This window comes from Odocoileus virginianus, chromosome 29, assembly GCF_023699985.2.
Source record: "Odocoileus virginianus isolate 20LAN1187 ecotype Illinois chromosome 29, Ovbor_1.2, whole genome shotgun sequence".
Taxonomy (NCBI): Eukaryota; Metazoa; Chordata; class Mammalia; order Artiodactyla; family Cervidae; genus Odocoileus; species Odocoileus virginianus.
The window spans coordinates 3,940,688-3,954,385 of NC_069702.1; the positions used below are offsets into that span (position 1 = coordinate 3,940,688).

A 13,698-nucleotide genomic window follows, 5' to 3' on the forward strand; every position below is an offset into this window, starting at 1 on the left:
ATTAGATTGTTATTTAGATTACGACAGTTTACAGCAATGTCAATATATTTGTACAAGTATCATAATATATAATAGCTATAATTATATATGTCTGGTGGCTCAGATGGTAAAGAATCCGCCTGCAGTGCGGGAGACCTGGGTTCGATCCCTGGGTTGGGAAGACCCCCTGAAGAAGGGCATGGCAACCCACTCCAGTATTCTTGCCTGGAGAACCGCATGGACAGAGGAGTCTGGTGGGCTACAGTCCATGGGTCGCAGAGTCGGACAAGACTGAGCAGCTAAGCACAATTTAAGTAACAACCATATAAGATAAAGGTATTTTTAGATACCTAGTGTTAATATTATTTGAAATTAAGACAATGTGGAGATAGCTTCAACATCAAACACAACAGAAAATTTCAGATTATTTCTAGTACAACTTAGTTTTTTCACTTGTCTGAGGCACTGAGTGAGTGCAATCATAAATGAAAAGTTGTGAAGTTATAATCAAAAGTGTCACTTTTGTAATTCCTCTCCTTTGTCTTGCTAGCTTTTATATTTAAGCCTCCTTTGGGACTCAGCCCAAGTAACAATTCTTCCAGAAAGTTCTCTTTCACTTCCTCAGTCTGCAATTAACAGTCCATCTAATGTGCTCACGTATCAAGCTTTAGACCTTGAGCATAGACTATTTGTAGTTATCTATCATTCCCTCTAGATGTAATAATGTTTCTTAGTATAGATATATTTGCACTGCCAGCACCTGCAATACCTGATAATCTAAGGAGCTTAATAAATGGCTTATATATAAACAAATGAATATATGAATAAAATTACTCAATTCTTCCAATATCAATGGGAAGAACAAAATGAACAACTACCTTTCATCTTTAATATTTTTCTATGAAAAGTGAGAGTGTCAGTCACTCAGTCATGTCCAACTCTTTGTGACCCCATGGCCTATAGACCTCTAGGCTTCTCTGTCCATGGAATTCTCCAGGCAAGAATACTGGAGTGAGTAGCTATTCCTTTCACCAGGGAATCTTCCTGACCAGGTCTTCTGTACTGCAATCTGAGCCACCACAGTATTTCTCAACAGGGATTAATCAGGATAGCTTTTTGTTGTGCAAAACTGTCATGAACCCTAAAAGACAACTGAAGTACCAGAGGCACCTCAATAGCATTGACAATCAAAAAATCCCCAGGTATTCTAAACATCCACAACTGAGATTTACTGCATCTGTATTTTTAAAAATCACTAGTAGCTTGAAAGTGAAAGTCACTCAGTTGTGTCCAACTCTTTGGAACCCCTTGGACTATACAGTCCATGAAATTTTCCGGGCCAGAATACTGGAGTGGGTAGACTTTCCCTTCTCCAGGGGATCTTCCCAACCCAGGGGTCGAACCCAGGTCTCCCACCTTGCAGGCGGATTCTTTACCAGCTAAGCCACAAGGGAAGCCCAAGAATACTGAAGTGGGTAGCCTATCCCTTCTCCAACAGATCTTCCCGATCCAGGAATCAAACTGGGGTCTCCTGCATTGCAGGCAGATTCTTTACCGACTGAGCTATGAGGGAAGCCCCATTAGTAGCTTAAAGACTATAATTTTAAAATATTTAACAAACAAATAAAAATACCTGGGACATGCCTTGTGGAACTGGTAAATTTGCAGATTGAGACATCACAGGCTGTGTTAATGACTGACCAACAGTCTGGGAATTTATAGACTAGAAGCAAAATAAAAAATAACACTGGGTGACAATCATTTCCATACATGAATACTCCCACCAGAAATATCACCATGGCATCTTTATAACTGAATTACAGCTTTCAGATGAGCCTCATACATTTTTAGATGAGCACAGGCCTGTCTCTCCCTCTAAACTGGAAATGCTTGTTTCCTATTTATCTTTTTATCTTTCAAGGCATCTGTCACAGTATCTTGCATGGGCTCTCAAAAAGAGTTACCTGGACTTTACTGAAAGTGATTAGTGTTTGAAATTAGATATAAAATGGCTCTAAATTATCAGCTTCCCATAATTAAAAAAAAATCTAACATTTTATCTGAAAAATAATCAAAAGGACTTGTATTAACTACTACTTCACAAAAAAATGAAGACCTTGAGTAAGTGTTGTATATCAACAACTACTTTAAATTTCATAGAAAGGGATAATGAATAAATGAATTTATCAATATTTAGATGACCCCCCACCCCTTTTAATAAGTCTTTATTCAGAAAAATACTACCTGAAGAGTTTACCTGACTACTAAAGGATGACCTCCTTTGTGCCACCTTTTCATGAGCTGGTAAATGCTGTCTGGGAGGAGTGCTAGTATCTGTTGGGATCTTTGTTGGTGTAGCTAAGGTTGGTCAACAGAAACAGAAGGGCATTAGTACTTTAAAAATACAATTTTCAAAGATCAATCTCAAAATGCATTCCGGTGAATAAAAGCGGTCTGTAAAAGAGTTGTTTTTCTAAATTATTCAGTAAAAGTGAAGTCTATGACAACAAGATGATTTATTTTAATTACCTCTTTTTTAAGGATAAAGAAAATATCTGAAATAGGAAAATTTCAAATATAAAATGGTTACTACCCCTACAATTCTATAATAGAAAAAACCAATAAACTTAATTTTAAAAATGGCCTAAGGACTTGAAAGTTTCCTCAAACAAGACACAGAGATGGCCAGCCAATATGTGAAATAATACTCAATATTCCACTGAACATCAGGGAAAAGGAAATCAAAACCACAATGAGATATCACCTCTACCTCTAAAGAACGGTTACTATAAAAAAATCACATTGTAAATCAACTAAAAAAAAAAACCTTATAAAATGTTAAAAAAAAATCTAAAGACAAGTGTTGGTGTGAAGTTCTGGAAACCTTGCACACTGTTGATGGGGATGGGAAATGATACAGATATTGTGGAAACAATATGGCCGTTTTTCAAAAATATTAAGATTAGAACTACCATATATGAACTAGAAATCCCACTTCTGAGTATTTATCAAAAAAAATTGAAGTCAGCATCTTAAAGAGATATTAGCATTCCAATGTTCACTGCAGTACCATTCACAATAGCCAAGGTATGGAGACAATCTAAATATCTGTTGACAGGTGAAAGGATTAATAAAATGTGATATATACATACAATGAAATACTACTATTTATCCCAAAAAAGGAAGGACATTCTACAATATGTTACATGAATGAAACTTAGGCCATTATGCTAAGTGAAATAGGCAACGACAGAAAAAACAAGTATCTCATAATTGATATGAGGTTATTTAAAATAGTCAAACTCATTGAAACAAACAGCACAATGGTGACTGCCAAGGGCGGGGGGCAGGAAATGGGGAGTTATTAATTAGTGGGCATAAAGTTTCAGATAAGCATGATGAATAAACTCTGGAGATCTGCAGTAAAATATCATACCTCTAGTCAACAATAATATATCATACACTTAAAGGATTTCATTTTAATTCTTACAACAGTAAAATAAATTTTTTTCTTTAAAAAGAAAGAAAGAGCTATAATAAGGACGTTTTACCCCCTAAAATCTCAGATATTCTATGTTTAACCACTTTGATGTTCCACTCATCATGTAGATGTTGAGTAGTTCAAACAAGTCCCTTTTTCATTATACACAGTTTTAGTACTCTGAGAAATGAAAGTGCTAGATTCTTTTTAAAAAATTTAAAAGGGTATTAATTTAATGACAATTATGTGTGTCTTCATAAAGACAAAATACCCAGAAAACACTTTCTAAAAAGCAAACTAAGAACACTTACAGGTTCTATCAATAAAAAAGGAATTACTGTAATAGTTTTGCTTTCTTTCTGGGGGATGATTAAAAATACCAATACCAACATTACTGCCTACATATTCTACAGGTTACTTTATAAGTTAATTCTTTGCTAAATGTGAGCAATGTGCCTCTTGCTCACTGAAAAAGAAATGTATTTCAGAAATGTAAACACTTATCATTTGAAAGTGGCAGCTGATGAAAAATGCTGGTAACAATAATGCAAACAATTTAGAAGGACATCTTTAAAGGACGTCTGCTTTCAAGCTGGGGTACTCACAGGAAGGGTCCGAGACTGCTGTGTGAGATGATTTTCTTGAACTCCGGGAAGAAGCAGAAGGAGTTGGGCTGTGATCAAACCTTTCCAACGCTTCCTTGAGACTAACTGTATTTATACGATTATCAGACCCAGAATCTTGGCTCTAAGGAGACAAGAGTAAAGTAAATGCCTTCTGTGGTTCAGTTCAGAGATCCCAAATTAGCATATTGCTTGCTAATTTCCCCTCCCCAAAATCAGTTTTCACCCATAACAAGACAAGTGTACCTGTGTAATAACTAGGTAAAGAAATGAAAATTTATTTTTTTATAGCCAGAAAGTTTTGGTTTCCTTCTCTACTGAAAGAAACAACAGATGCAAAGGAATAAAGCTGGACTATTATCTTACAGCATATATAGAAATTAACGCAAAATGGATCAAAGATCTAAACATTAGAACTAAAACTACAAAACTTTTAGGGAAGAAAGGGGGAAAGCTTTAATAACACTGCACTGGGCAATGACTTCTTGGATATGACACTAAAGCACAGGGAACAGTAGTGCATCAAAGGACCCTATAAACAAAGTGGAAAGGCACCAAGGAATGGGAGAAAACATTTGTAAGTCATTTATTTGATAAAGAATTAATACCCAGAATATATAAAGAGCTCCTACCACTCAAAAAAAAAAAAAAAAAAAAAAAACCCAAAAAAATCCAATTAAAAAATGGGCAAAAGTCTTGCATAGAGATTTCTTCCAAGAAGATATTTAAATGGCCAATAAACACATGAAAAGATACTTAATATCAGTAATCATTAGGGAAGTGCCCATCAAAACCAAGAAATACCACTTTAAATCTATCAAGATGGCTATTACCAAAAAAATTAGAAAATCACGAGCACTGGTGAGGACATGAAGACACCAGCGCCCCTGTGCAGTGCCAGGGGGTGAGGGTGCCCAGCTGCTCAGTCACGCCCAGCTCTCTGCGGCCCTACGGACTGCAGCCCGCCAGGCTCCTCTGCCCATGGCGTTCTCCAGGCAAGAACACTGGAGGCGGCTGCCATGTCCCCTTCCAGGGGACCTTCCAGACCCAGGGACTGAACTCACATCCCCCGTGTCTTCTGCACCGGCAGGTGGGTTCTCCACCACTGAGCCACCTGGGGGCCTGATAAGACTGTATAAACAGTAGAGCTCCTATGGAAAAGTGTGAAAGCTCCTCAAAAAACTAAACACAGAATTACTATACGATCCAACAACTTCATTTCTGGGTATATGCTCAAAAGAATTAAAAGCAGGGAGTCAAATGTGTATTTGTAAGCCATGTTCCTAGAAGCATTAACCACAAATAGTCAAAAAGATAGATGCAACTCAAGTGTCCATTGATGGATGGATGAATAAACAAACTGTGGTATATATATACAATGCAATACTGCTTAATTTCAAAAAGAAACTCTGACACATTACAATATAGATGAACCTTGAGAACATTCAGTTCAGTTGCTCAGTCGTGTCTGACTCTTTGTGACACCATAAATCGCAGCATGCCAGGTCTCCCTGTCCATCACCAACTCCCGGAGTTTACTCAGACTCATGTCCATCGAGTCGGTGATGCCATCCAGCCATCTCATCCTCTGTTGTCCCCTTCTCCTCCTGCCCCCAATGCTTCCCAGTATTAGAGTCTTTTCCAATAAGTCAACTCTTCGCATGAGGTGGCCAAAGTATTGGAGTTTCAGCTTCAGCATCAGTCCTTATACTGAACACCCAGGACTGATCTCCTTTAGGATGGACTGGTTGGATCTCCTTGCAGTCCAAGGGACTCTCAAGAGTATTCTCCAACACCACAGTTCAAAAGCATCACTTCTTCAGCACTCAGCTTTCTTCACAGTCCAACTCTCACATCCATACATGACTACTGGAAAACCCATAGCCTTGACCAGATGAACCATTGTTGGCAAAGTAATGTCTCTGCTTTTTAATGTGCCATCCAGGTTGGTCTTAACTTTCCTTCCAAGGAGTAAGCATCATTTAATTTCATGGCTGCAATCACCAACTGCAGTGATTTTGGAGCCCCAAGAAATAAAGCCTGACACTGTTTCCCCATCTATTTCCCATGAAGTGATGGGACCAGATGCTATGATCTTAGTTTTCTGAATGTTGAACTTTAAGCCAACTTTTTCACTCTCCTCCTTCACTTTCATCAAGAGGCTTTTTAGTTCCTCTTCACTTTCTGCCATAAGGGTGGTGTCATCTGCATATCTGAGGTTATTGATATCCTGGCAATCTTGATTCAATCTTGATTCTAGCTTGTGCTTCTTCCAGCTCAGCGTTTCTCATGATGTACTCTGCATATAAGTTAAATAAGCACAGTGACAATATACAGCCTTGACATACTCCTTTTCCTATTTGGAACCAGTCTGTTGTTCCATGTCCAGTTCTAACTGTTCCTTCCTGACCTGCATATAGGTTTCTCAAGAGACAGGTCAGATAGCCTGGTATTCCCATCTCTTTCAAAATTTTCCACAGTTTATTGTGATCCACACAGTCAAAGGCTTTGGCATAGTCAATAAAGCAGAAATAGATGTTTTTCTGGAACTCTCTTGCTTTTTTGATGATTCAGCAGATGTTGGCAGTTTGATCTCTGGTTCCTCTGCCTTTTCTAAAACCAGCTTGAACATCTGGAAGTTCATGGTTCACGTATTGCTGAAGCCTGGCTTGGAGAATTTTGAGCATTACTTTACTAGCGTGTGAAATGAGTGCAATTGTGCAGTAGTTTGAGCATTCTTTGGCATTGCCTTTGGGACTGGAATGAAAACTGACCTTTTCCAGTCCGTGGCCACTGCTGAGTTTTCCACATTTGCTGACATATTGAGTGCAGCACTTTCACAGCCATCATCTTTCAGGATTTGAAATAGTTCAACTGGAGTTCCATCACCTCCACTAGCTTTGTTCGTAGTGATGCTTTCTAAGGTCCACGTGACTTCACATTCCAGGATGTCTGGCTCTAGGTAAGTGTGAGTGAATCACACCATTGTGATTATCTGGCTCGTGAAAATCTTTTTTGTGCAGTTCTTCTGTGTATTCTTGCCACCTCTTCTTAATTTCTTCTGTTTTTGTTAGGTCCATACCATTTCTGATCTTTATTGAGCCCATCTTTGCATGAAATGTTCAGTTGGTATCTCTAATTTTCTTGAAGAGCTTTCTAGTCTTTCCTTTTATTTTTTTCCCATTTATTTTTATTAGTTGGAGGCTAATTACTTTACAATATTGTAGTGGTTTTTGCCATACATTGACATGAATCAGCCATGGATTTACATGTATTCCCCATCCCGATCCCCCCTCCCACCTTCCTCTCCACCCAATCCCTCTGGGTCTTCCCAGTGCACCAGCCTTGAGCACTTATCTCATGCATCCAACCTGGGCTGGTGATCTGTTACACCCTTGATAATATACATGTTTAGATGCCGTTCTCTCAAAACATCCCACCCTCGCCTTCTCCCACAGAGTCCAAAAGTCTGTTCTGTACATCTGTGTCTCTTTTTCTGTTTTGCATATAGGGTTATCGTTACCATCTTTCTAAATTCCATATATATGTGTTAGTATACTGTATTGGTTTTTATCTTTCTGGCTTACTTCACTCTGTATAATGGGCTCCAGTTTCATCTATCTCATTAGAACTGATTCACTTGAATTCTTTTTAATGGCTGAGTAATATTCCATGGTGTATATGTACCACAGCTTCCTCATCCATTCGTCTGCTGATGGGCATCTGGGTTGCTTCCATGTCCTGGCTATTATAAACAGTGCTGCGATGAACATTGGGGTGCATGTGTCTCTTTCAGATCTGGTTTCCTCAGTGTGTATGCCGAGGAGTGGGATTGCTGGGTCATATGGCAGTTCTATTTCCAGTTTTTTAAGAAATCTCCACACTGTTCTCCATGGCGGCTGTACTAGTTTGCATTCCCACCGACAGTGTAAGAGGGTTCCCTTTTCTCCACACCCTCTCCAGCATTTATTGCTTGTAGACTTTTGGATAGCACTAGTCTTTCCTATTCGGTTGTTCTCCTCTATTTCCTTGCATTTATCGCTGAGGAAGGCTTTCTTATCTCTCCTTGCTATTCTTTGGAGCTCTGCATTCAAATAGGAATATCTTTCCTTTTCTCCTTTGATTTTTGCTTCTCTTCTCTTCGCAGCTATTTGTAAGGCCTCCTCAGGCCATTTTGCTTTTTTGCATTTCTTTTCCATGGGGATGGTCTTGATCCCTGTCTCTGTACAATGTCACAAACCTCCGTCCATAGTTCATCAGGAACTCCGTCTATCAGATCTAGTCCCTTAAATCTATTTCTCACTTCTACTGTGTAATCATAAGGGATTTGATTTAGGTCATACCTGAATGGTCTAGTGGCTTTCCCTACTTTCTTCAATTTAAGTCTGAATTTGGCAATAAGGAGTTCATGATCTGAGCCACAGTCAGTTCCCAGTCTTGTTTTTGCTGACTGTAGAGAGCGTCTCCATCTTCAGCTCCAAAGAATACAATCAATGTGATTTTGGTGTTGACCATCTGGTGATGTCCATGTGTAGTCTTCTCTTGTGTTGTTGGAAGAGGGTGTTTGCTATGACCAGTGCGTTCTCTTGGCAAAACTCTATTAGCCTTTACCCTGCTTCATTCTGTACTCCAAGGCCAAATTTGCCTGTTACTCCAGGTGTTTCCTGACTACCTACTTTGGCATTCCAGTCCCCTATAATGAAAAGGACATCTTTTTTGGGTGTTACTTCTAAAAGGTCTTGTAGGTCTTCATAGAACCATTCAACTTCAGCTTCTTCAGCATTACTGGTTGAGGCATAGGATTGGATTATTGTGATATTGAATGGTTTACCTTGGAAACGAACAGAGATCATTCTGTCATTTTTGAGACTGCATCCAAGCACTGCATTTTGGGTTCTTTTGTTGACCATGATGGCTACTCCATTTCTTCTAAGGGATTCCTGCCCACAGTAGTAGACATAATGGGTCATCTGAGTTAAATTTACCCATTCCAGTCCATCTTAGTTTGTTGCTTCCTAGAATGTCGACGTTCCCTCTCGCCATCTCCTGTTTGACCACTTCCAATTTGCCTTGATTCATGGACCTAACATTCCAGGTTCCTATGCAATATTGCTCTTTACAGCATCGGACCTTGGTTGTATCACCAGTCACATCCACAACTGGGTATTGTTTTTGCTTTGGCTCCATCCCTTCATTCTTTCTGGAGTTATTTCTCCACTGATCTCCAGTAGCATATTAGGCACCTACCGACCTGGGGAGTTCATCTTTCAGTGTCCTAACTTTTTGCCTTTTCATAATGTTCATGGTTCTCAAGGTAAGAATACTGAAGTGGCTTGTCATTCCCTTCTCCAGTGGACCACATTGTCAGACCTCTCCACCATAACCCATCCGTCTTGGGTGGCCCCACACAGCATGGCTTAGTTTCATTGAGTTAGACAAGGTGCTAAATGAAATAAGTCAATCACATGCAGACAAATACTGTATGCTTCCACTTACAGGAGGTGCCTATAGGAATCAAAGTCACAGTCAGAAGTGGACTGGTGGCTGCCTGGGGTTAGGGAGGGGGGAATGGGGAGTTGCTGTTCAATGGGTATGGAATTTCAGTTCGGAAAGATGAAAACATTTTGGTGATGGATGGTGGTAATGCTTACACAACACTGTGAATGTACCTAACACCACTGAATTTAAAACTGGTTGAGATGGTAAATTTTGTTACATATATTTCACATCAGAAAAAAGAAAAGAACAACCAACAGACACTTTAGTTTATAAAGGCACTGTAAGGATCTTTGGAACTCAGCATTTGACTGCTCAAAATCATCTTCTTCACACCAACTCTGACCTTCTCCAGAATTCAATATCTATATTGGTGATTCGTGCAATATCCTGTCCTGGCCTCTCAGCTTTCTAGGAACTCTTCATTGCCAATAACTTCTTCACTATTCTGCCTGATTCAATCTCTACTCTTCATTACCAGATTACTGTAGTGCCTCTAAAAACACAAAATTAAAATCCAACTGTAAACCACACTCCCCCTGAGTTTTCCAGTTCACTTGTTCCTTTGGAGACAATTACAGTCAACCTAAAATGATCGCCAATCTAAAATGATACCTAACACTAAGCAGAAACATTACGTTTTCTGGTGGGCTCCTTTTCCTACTCTCCACAGTTATTCCATACTTTCCAAATGTTCTTAAACCTCTTTCTCCCTCTCTCTGCACAGAGAGCTCTGTCTTACACAGATGAAAACACTTGCCACCACCGTATGTGCAACTCTGCCTATTAGCATGCTGTGCCCTGCTCAGTCACGCAGTCATTGCAATTCTGTGACCCTGTGGGCTGCAGCCCGCCAGTCTCCTCTCCACGGGATTTCCCAGGCAAGAATAGTAGAGTAGGTAGCCATTTCCTTCTCCAGGGGATCTTCCCAACTCAGGAATCGAACTGGGGTCTCCTGCATTGCAGGCGGAGTCTTTACCAGCTGAGCTACAAGGGAAGCCCACCTATTAACATACCAGGTATATAAATATACCCATCTTCTGTTTGCTCATTATAGTGGAGCAAAGTGTCAAAGAGAGGGTCCGTCAAAGAACCTCCATATACAACAGTGAATTAAGCAACAATACTTGGTTCCCTATTTCAGGGAAGCTACATAGAAGGTGATGTATGTGTATACACAGATATAAATAAATATGATTTCAAAATCACTACTATCACAAAAGGAAAAAAAGGGTTATGTGACACAATGCCCCCTGTCCTGCACTCTAATCCCTCTCCACATCCTGTTTTGTCTCCATCTCCCACCCTCCCCAGCTCCTGAAACCCTTCTGCCTGCCTTCAGTTTCCCTAAGCAGCCAAAGCTCTATTCTCAACCTCACTTATTAACACTCCTTCATTGGCATCCTCTAACTAAAACCCAGACCCCCCCTATCCCTACCCCCGAACGATACCACTTTCCTTATAAGTCTCTTAGGCAGTGGGAGTTTCCTTTCTCTCAACCTTCAGACCTCTGCTCTGGAGGTAGAACAGAAGTCCTCCTACTGCTCTGGCCTGAACATTTTCCCTTCCACCTTTCCCAAAACTCACAGCTATGAACGCCACATTATCACACCATGGCACTCACTATCTCTCCTCGCTGTAGTCACTTACTCACCTTGTGTTACTCCTCACTAAGTAGCTGAATTAAAGTTTCTCTACTCCTGGCTCAGTACTGTCCTTCCTGATTTTTTTTAACTGGAGTACTGATGATTTACAACATTGTGCTAATTTTTGCTTACAGCAAAGTGATTTCTGTATATATATCTATCCTTTTTCGAATTCTTTTCCCATAGATTATGACAGAGTATTGGGTAGAGTTTTCCGTGCTCTACAGTAGGTCCTTGTTGATTATCTGTCTTATATATAATACTGTGAAAGTGAAAGTGAAGTCGCTCAGTTGTGTCCAACTTTTGTGACCCCATGGGCTGCAGCCTACCAGGCTTCTCCGTCCATGGGATTTTCCAGGCAAGAATACTGGAGTGGGTCGCCATTTCCTTCTCCAGGAGAGCTTCCTGACCCAGGGACTGAACCCAGGTCTCCCGAATTGCAGGCAGACGCTTTTCCTTCTGAGCCACCAAGGAAGTCCATAGAATACTGTGCATATATGTTAATCCCAACCCCCTGATTTATTCCTCCACCCATCTTTCCCCTTCAGTGACCACAAGTCTGTTCTCTAAGTCTGAGAGACTGTTTTGTAAATAAGTTGATCTGTATCATTTTTAGATTGCACGTATAAGCAATATGATACTTTCTCTCACTTCACTTAGTATGACAATCTCTAGGACCATCCATGTTGCTGCCTTCTTTTTTATGGCTAAGTAATATATGTACCACAACTTCTTCATCCATTCATCTGTATCGATGGACACTTAGGGTGCTACCATAGCCTGAATATTGTAAATAGTGCTGCAACTGAACACTGGGGCGCATGTATCCTTTCAAATTATGGTTTCTGCAGATATATGCCTAGGAGTGGGATTGCTGGATCATATGGGAGCTCTATTTTTTGTTTGCTGAGGAACCTCCCACACTGTTCTCCGTAGTGGTGGTGCCTACTTACATTCCCACTAGAAGGGTAGGATGGCTCCCTCTTTTCCACATCCTCTTCAGCTGTTATTGATGGTCACTTTTTGATAACATTCTGCCCAGTGTGAGGTGATACCCTCATTGTAGTTTTTATTTGCAATTCTCTAATGATGAGCAATGCTGAGCAATCTTCTCATGTGCCTACTGGCCATCTGTATGTCTTTTTTAGAGAAATGTCTATTCAGATCTTCTGCCCATCTTTTGGTTGAGTCATTTGTTTTTTGATAATGAGCTTCATGAGCTATCTGCATATTTTGGAGATTAATCCCTTGTCAGTTGCTTCATTTGCCAGTGTTTTCTCCCATTCTATGGGCTGTCTTTGCATCCTGTTTATGGTTTCCTTTGCTGTACAAAAGCTTTTAAGTTTAATTAGGTCCCATTTATTTTTGTTTCAATTCCAAAAGACTGTAACAACTTTGTATGGGGACTAGACACACACTCACTTTGTAATGTATTTAAATGCTCAATCACTTAAAACTAATAAATTTTGCATCTTCCATATCTCAATTTAAGAATTGCCTTCCATGGCTTGACATGCTGAGAATATAGCAGCAAATAACACAGACAAGTTCTCTGCTCTCATGGGTCCCACATGAGAGAATTTTTCCAAAAAGACTATGATGGCTTAGAGGGAAAAGATCCATTATGTTTTAATGAAAGATATTTTCTGAGGAAAGCACTTATAATTTTATTGACCATATTTCTTACGCTATGGCATATTTTAAATGGAAAGTTTATACCTCTTAACCCCCTTCACCTATTCTGCCCCGTCTCATACCCCAATGCCTCATTTTGGCAATTGGCAGTTTGTTCTCTATGAGTCTGGTTTCCTTGTTCATTTGTTTTGTTTTTTAAATTCTACATACAAGTGAGATAATTTGTCTTTTTTTGACTTATTTCCCTTAGCATCATGCCCCTAAGATCTATCCATACTGTTACAAATAGCAATCTTTCATCTTTTACAATTGAATGGTATTCTGCCATTCAAGATGTATGTACCACATCTTTACTTAGGTTGTTTCTGTATCTTAGTTACTGTAAATAATCCTGCAATGAACACAGGGATATATAAATCTTTACAACTGTTTTTGTTTTCTTCAGGTAAATACTAAGAAGTGAAACTGTTAGATCATACTATTTTTAATTTCTTGAGGAACTTCCATAGTATTTCCTGTAGTGACTGCACCAATTTACAATCCCACCAGCAGTGCATGAGGGTTCCCTTTTCTCCATATCCTTGCCAATAATTGCTACTTATTGCCTTTCTGATAACAGCCATTCTTACAGGTATGAAGTGGTACCCTGTCGTGGCTTTCATACGCGTTTCAACCACTAAGTGAGCTTGAAAAGAGATTCTGCCTTGACTGAACCTGGAGATGACTGTGGCTCCACTGACACCTTGATCACAGGCTTGTGAGGGACCCTGGACTGAAACCTTGATTACAGACCCATGACCAGTTCTGAAGCAGAGTGCCCAACTAAACTGTGTCTGGA

General features: G+C 39.7%; 1 protein-coding gene across 15 annotated transcripts in view; it reads right to left on the reverse strand.

Annotated features, from left to right (window-relative positions):
- Positions 1-13,698, reverse strand: part of CLOCK (clock circadian regulator) — a 128,485-nt gene that overhangs the window by 18,830 nt on the left and 95,957 nt on the right. For all 15 annotated transcript variants that reach the window (XM_070458065.1, XM_070458067.1, XM_070458070.1 and 12 more), the window contains 3 exons: positions 4,066-4,207; positions 2,237-2,337; positions 1,613-1,702 (listed from right to left, as the gene is read on the reverse strand). In XM_070458065.1, the coding sequence (XP_070314166.1) occupies positions 1,613-1,702; positions 2,237-2,337; positions 4,066-4,207 (333 nt within the window). The remainder of the gene's footprint in view (positions 1-1,612; positions 1,703-2,236; positions 2,338-4,065; positions 4,208-13,698) is intronic.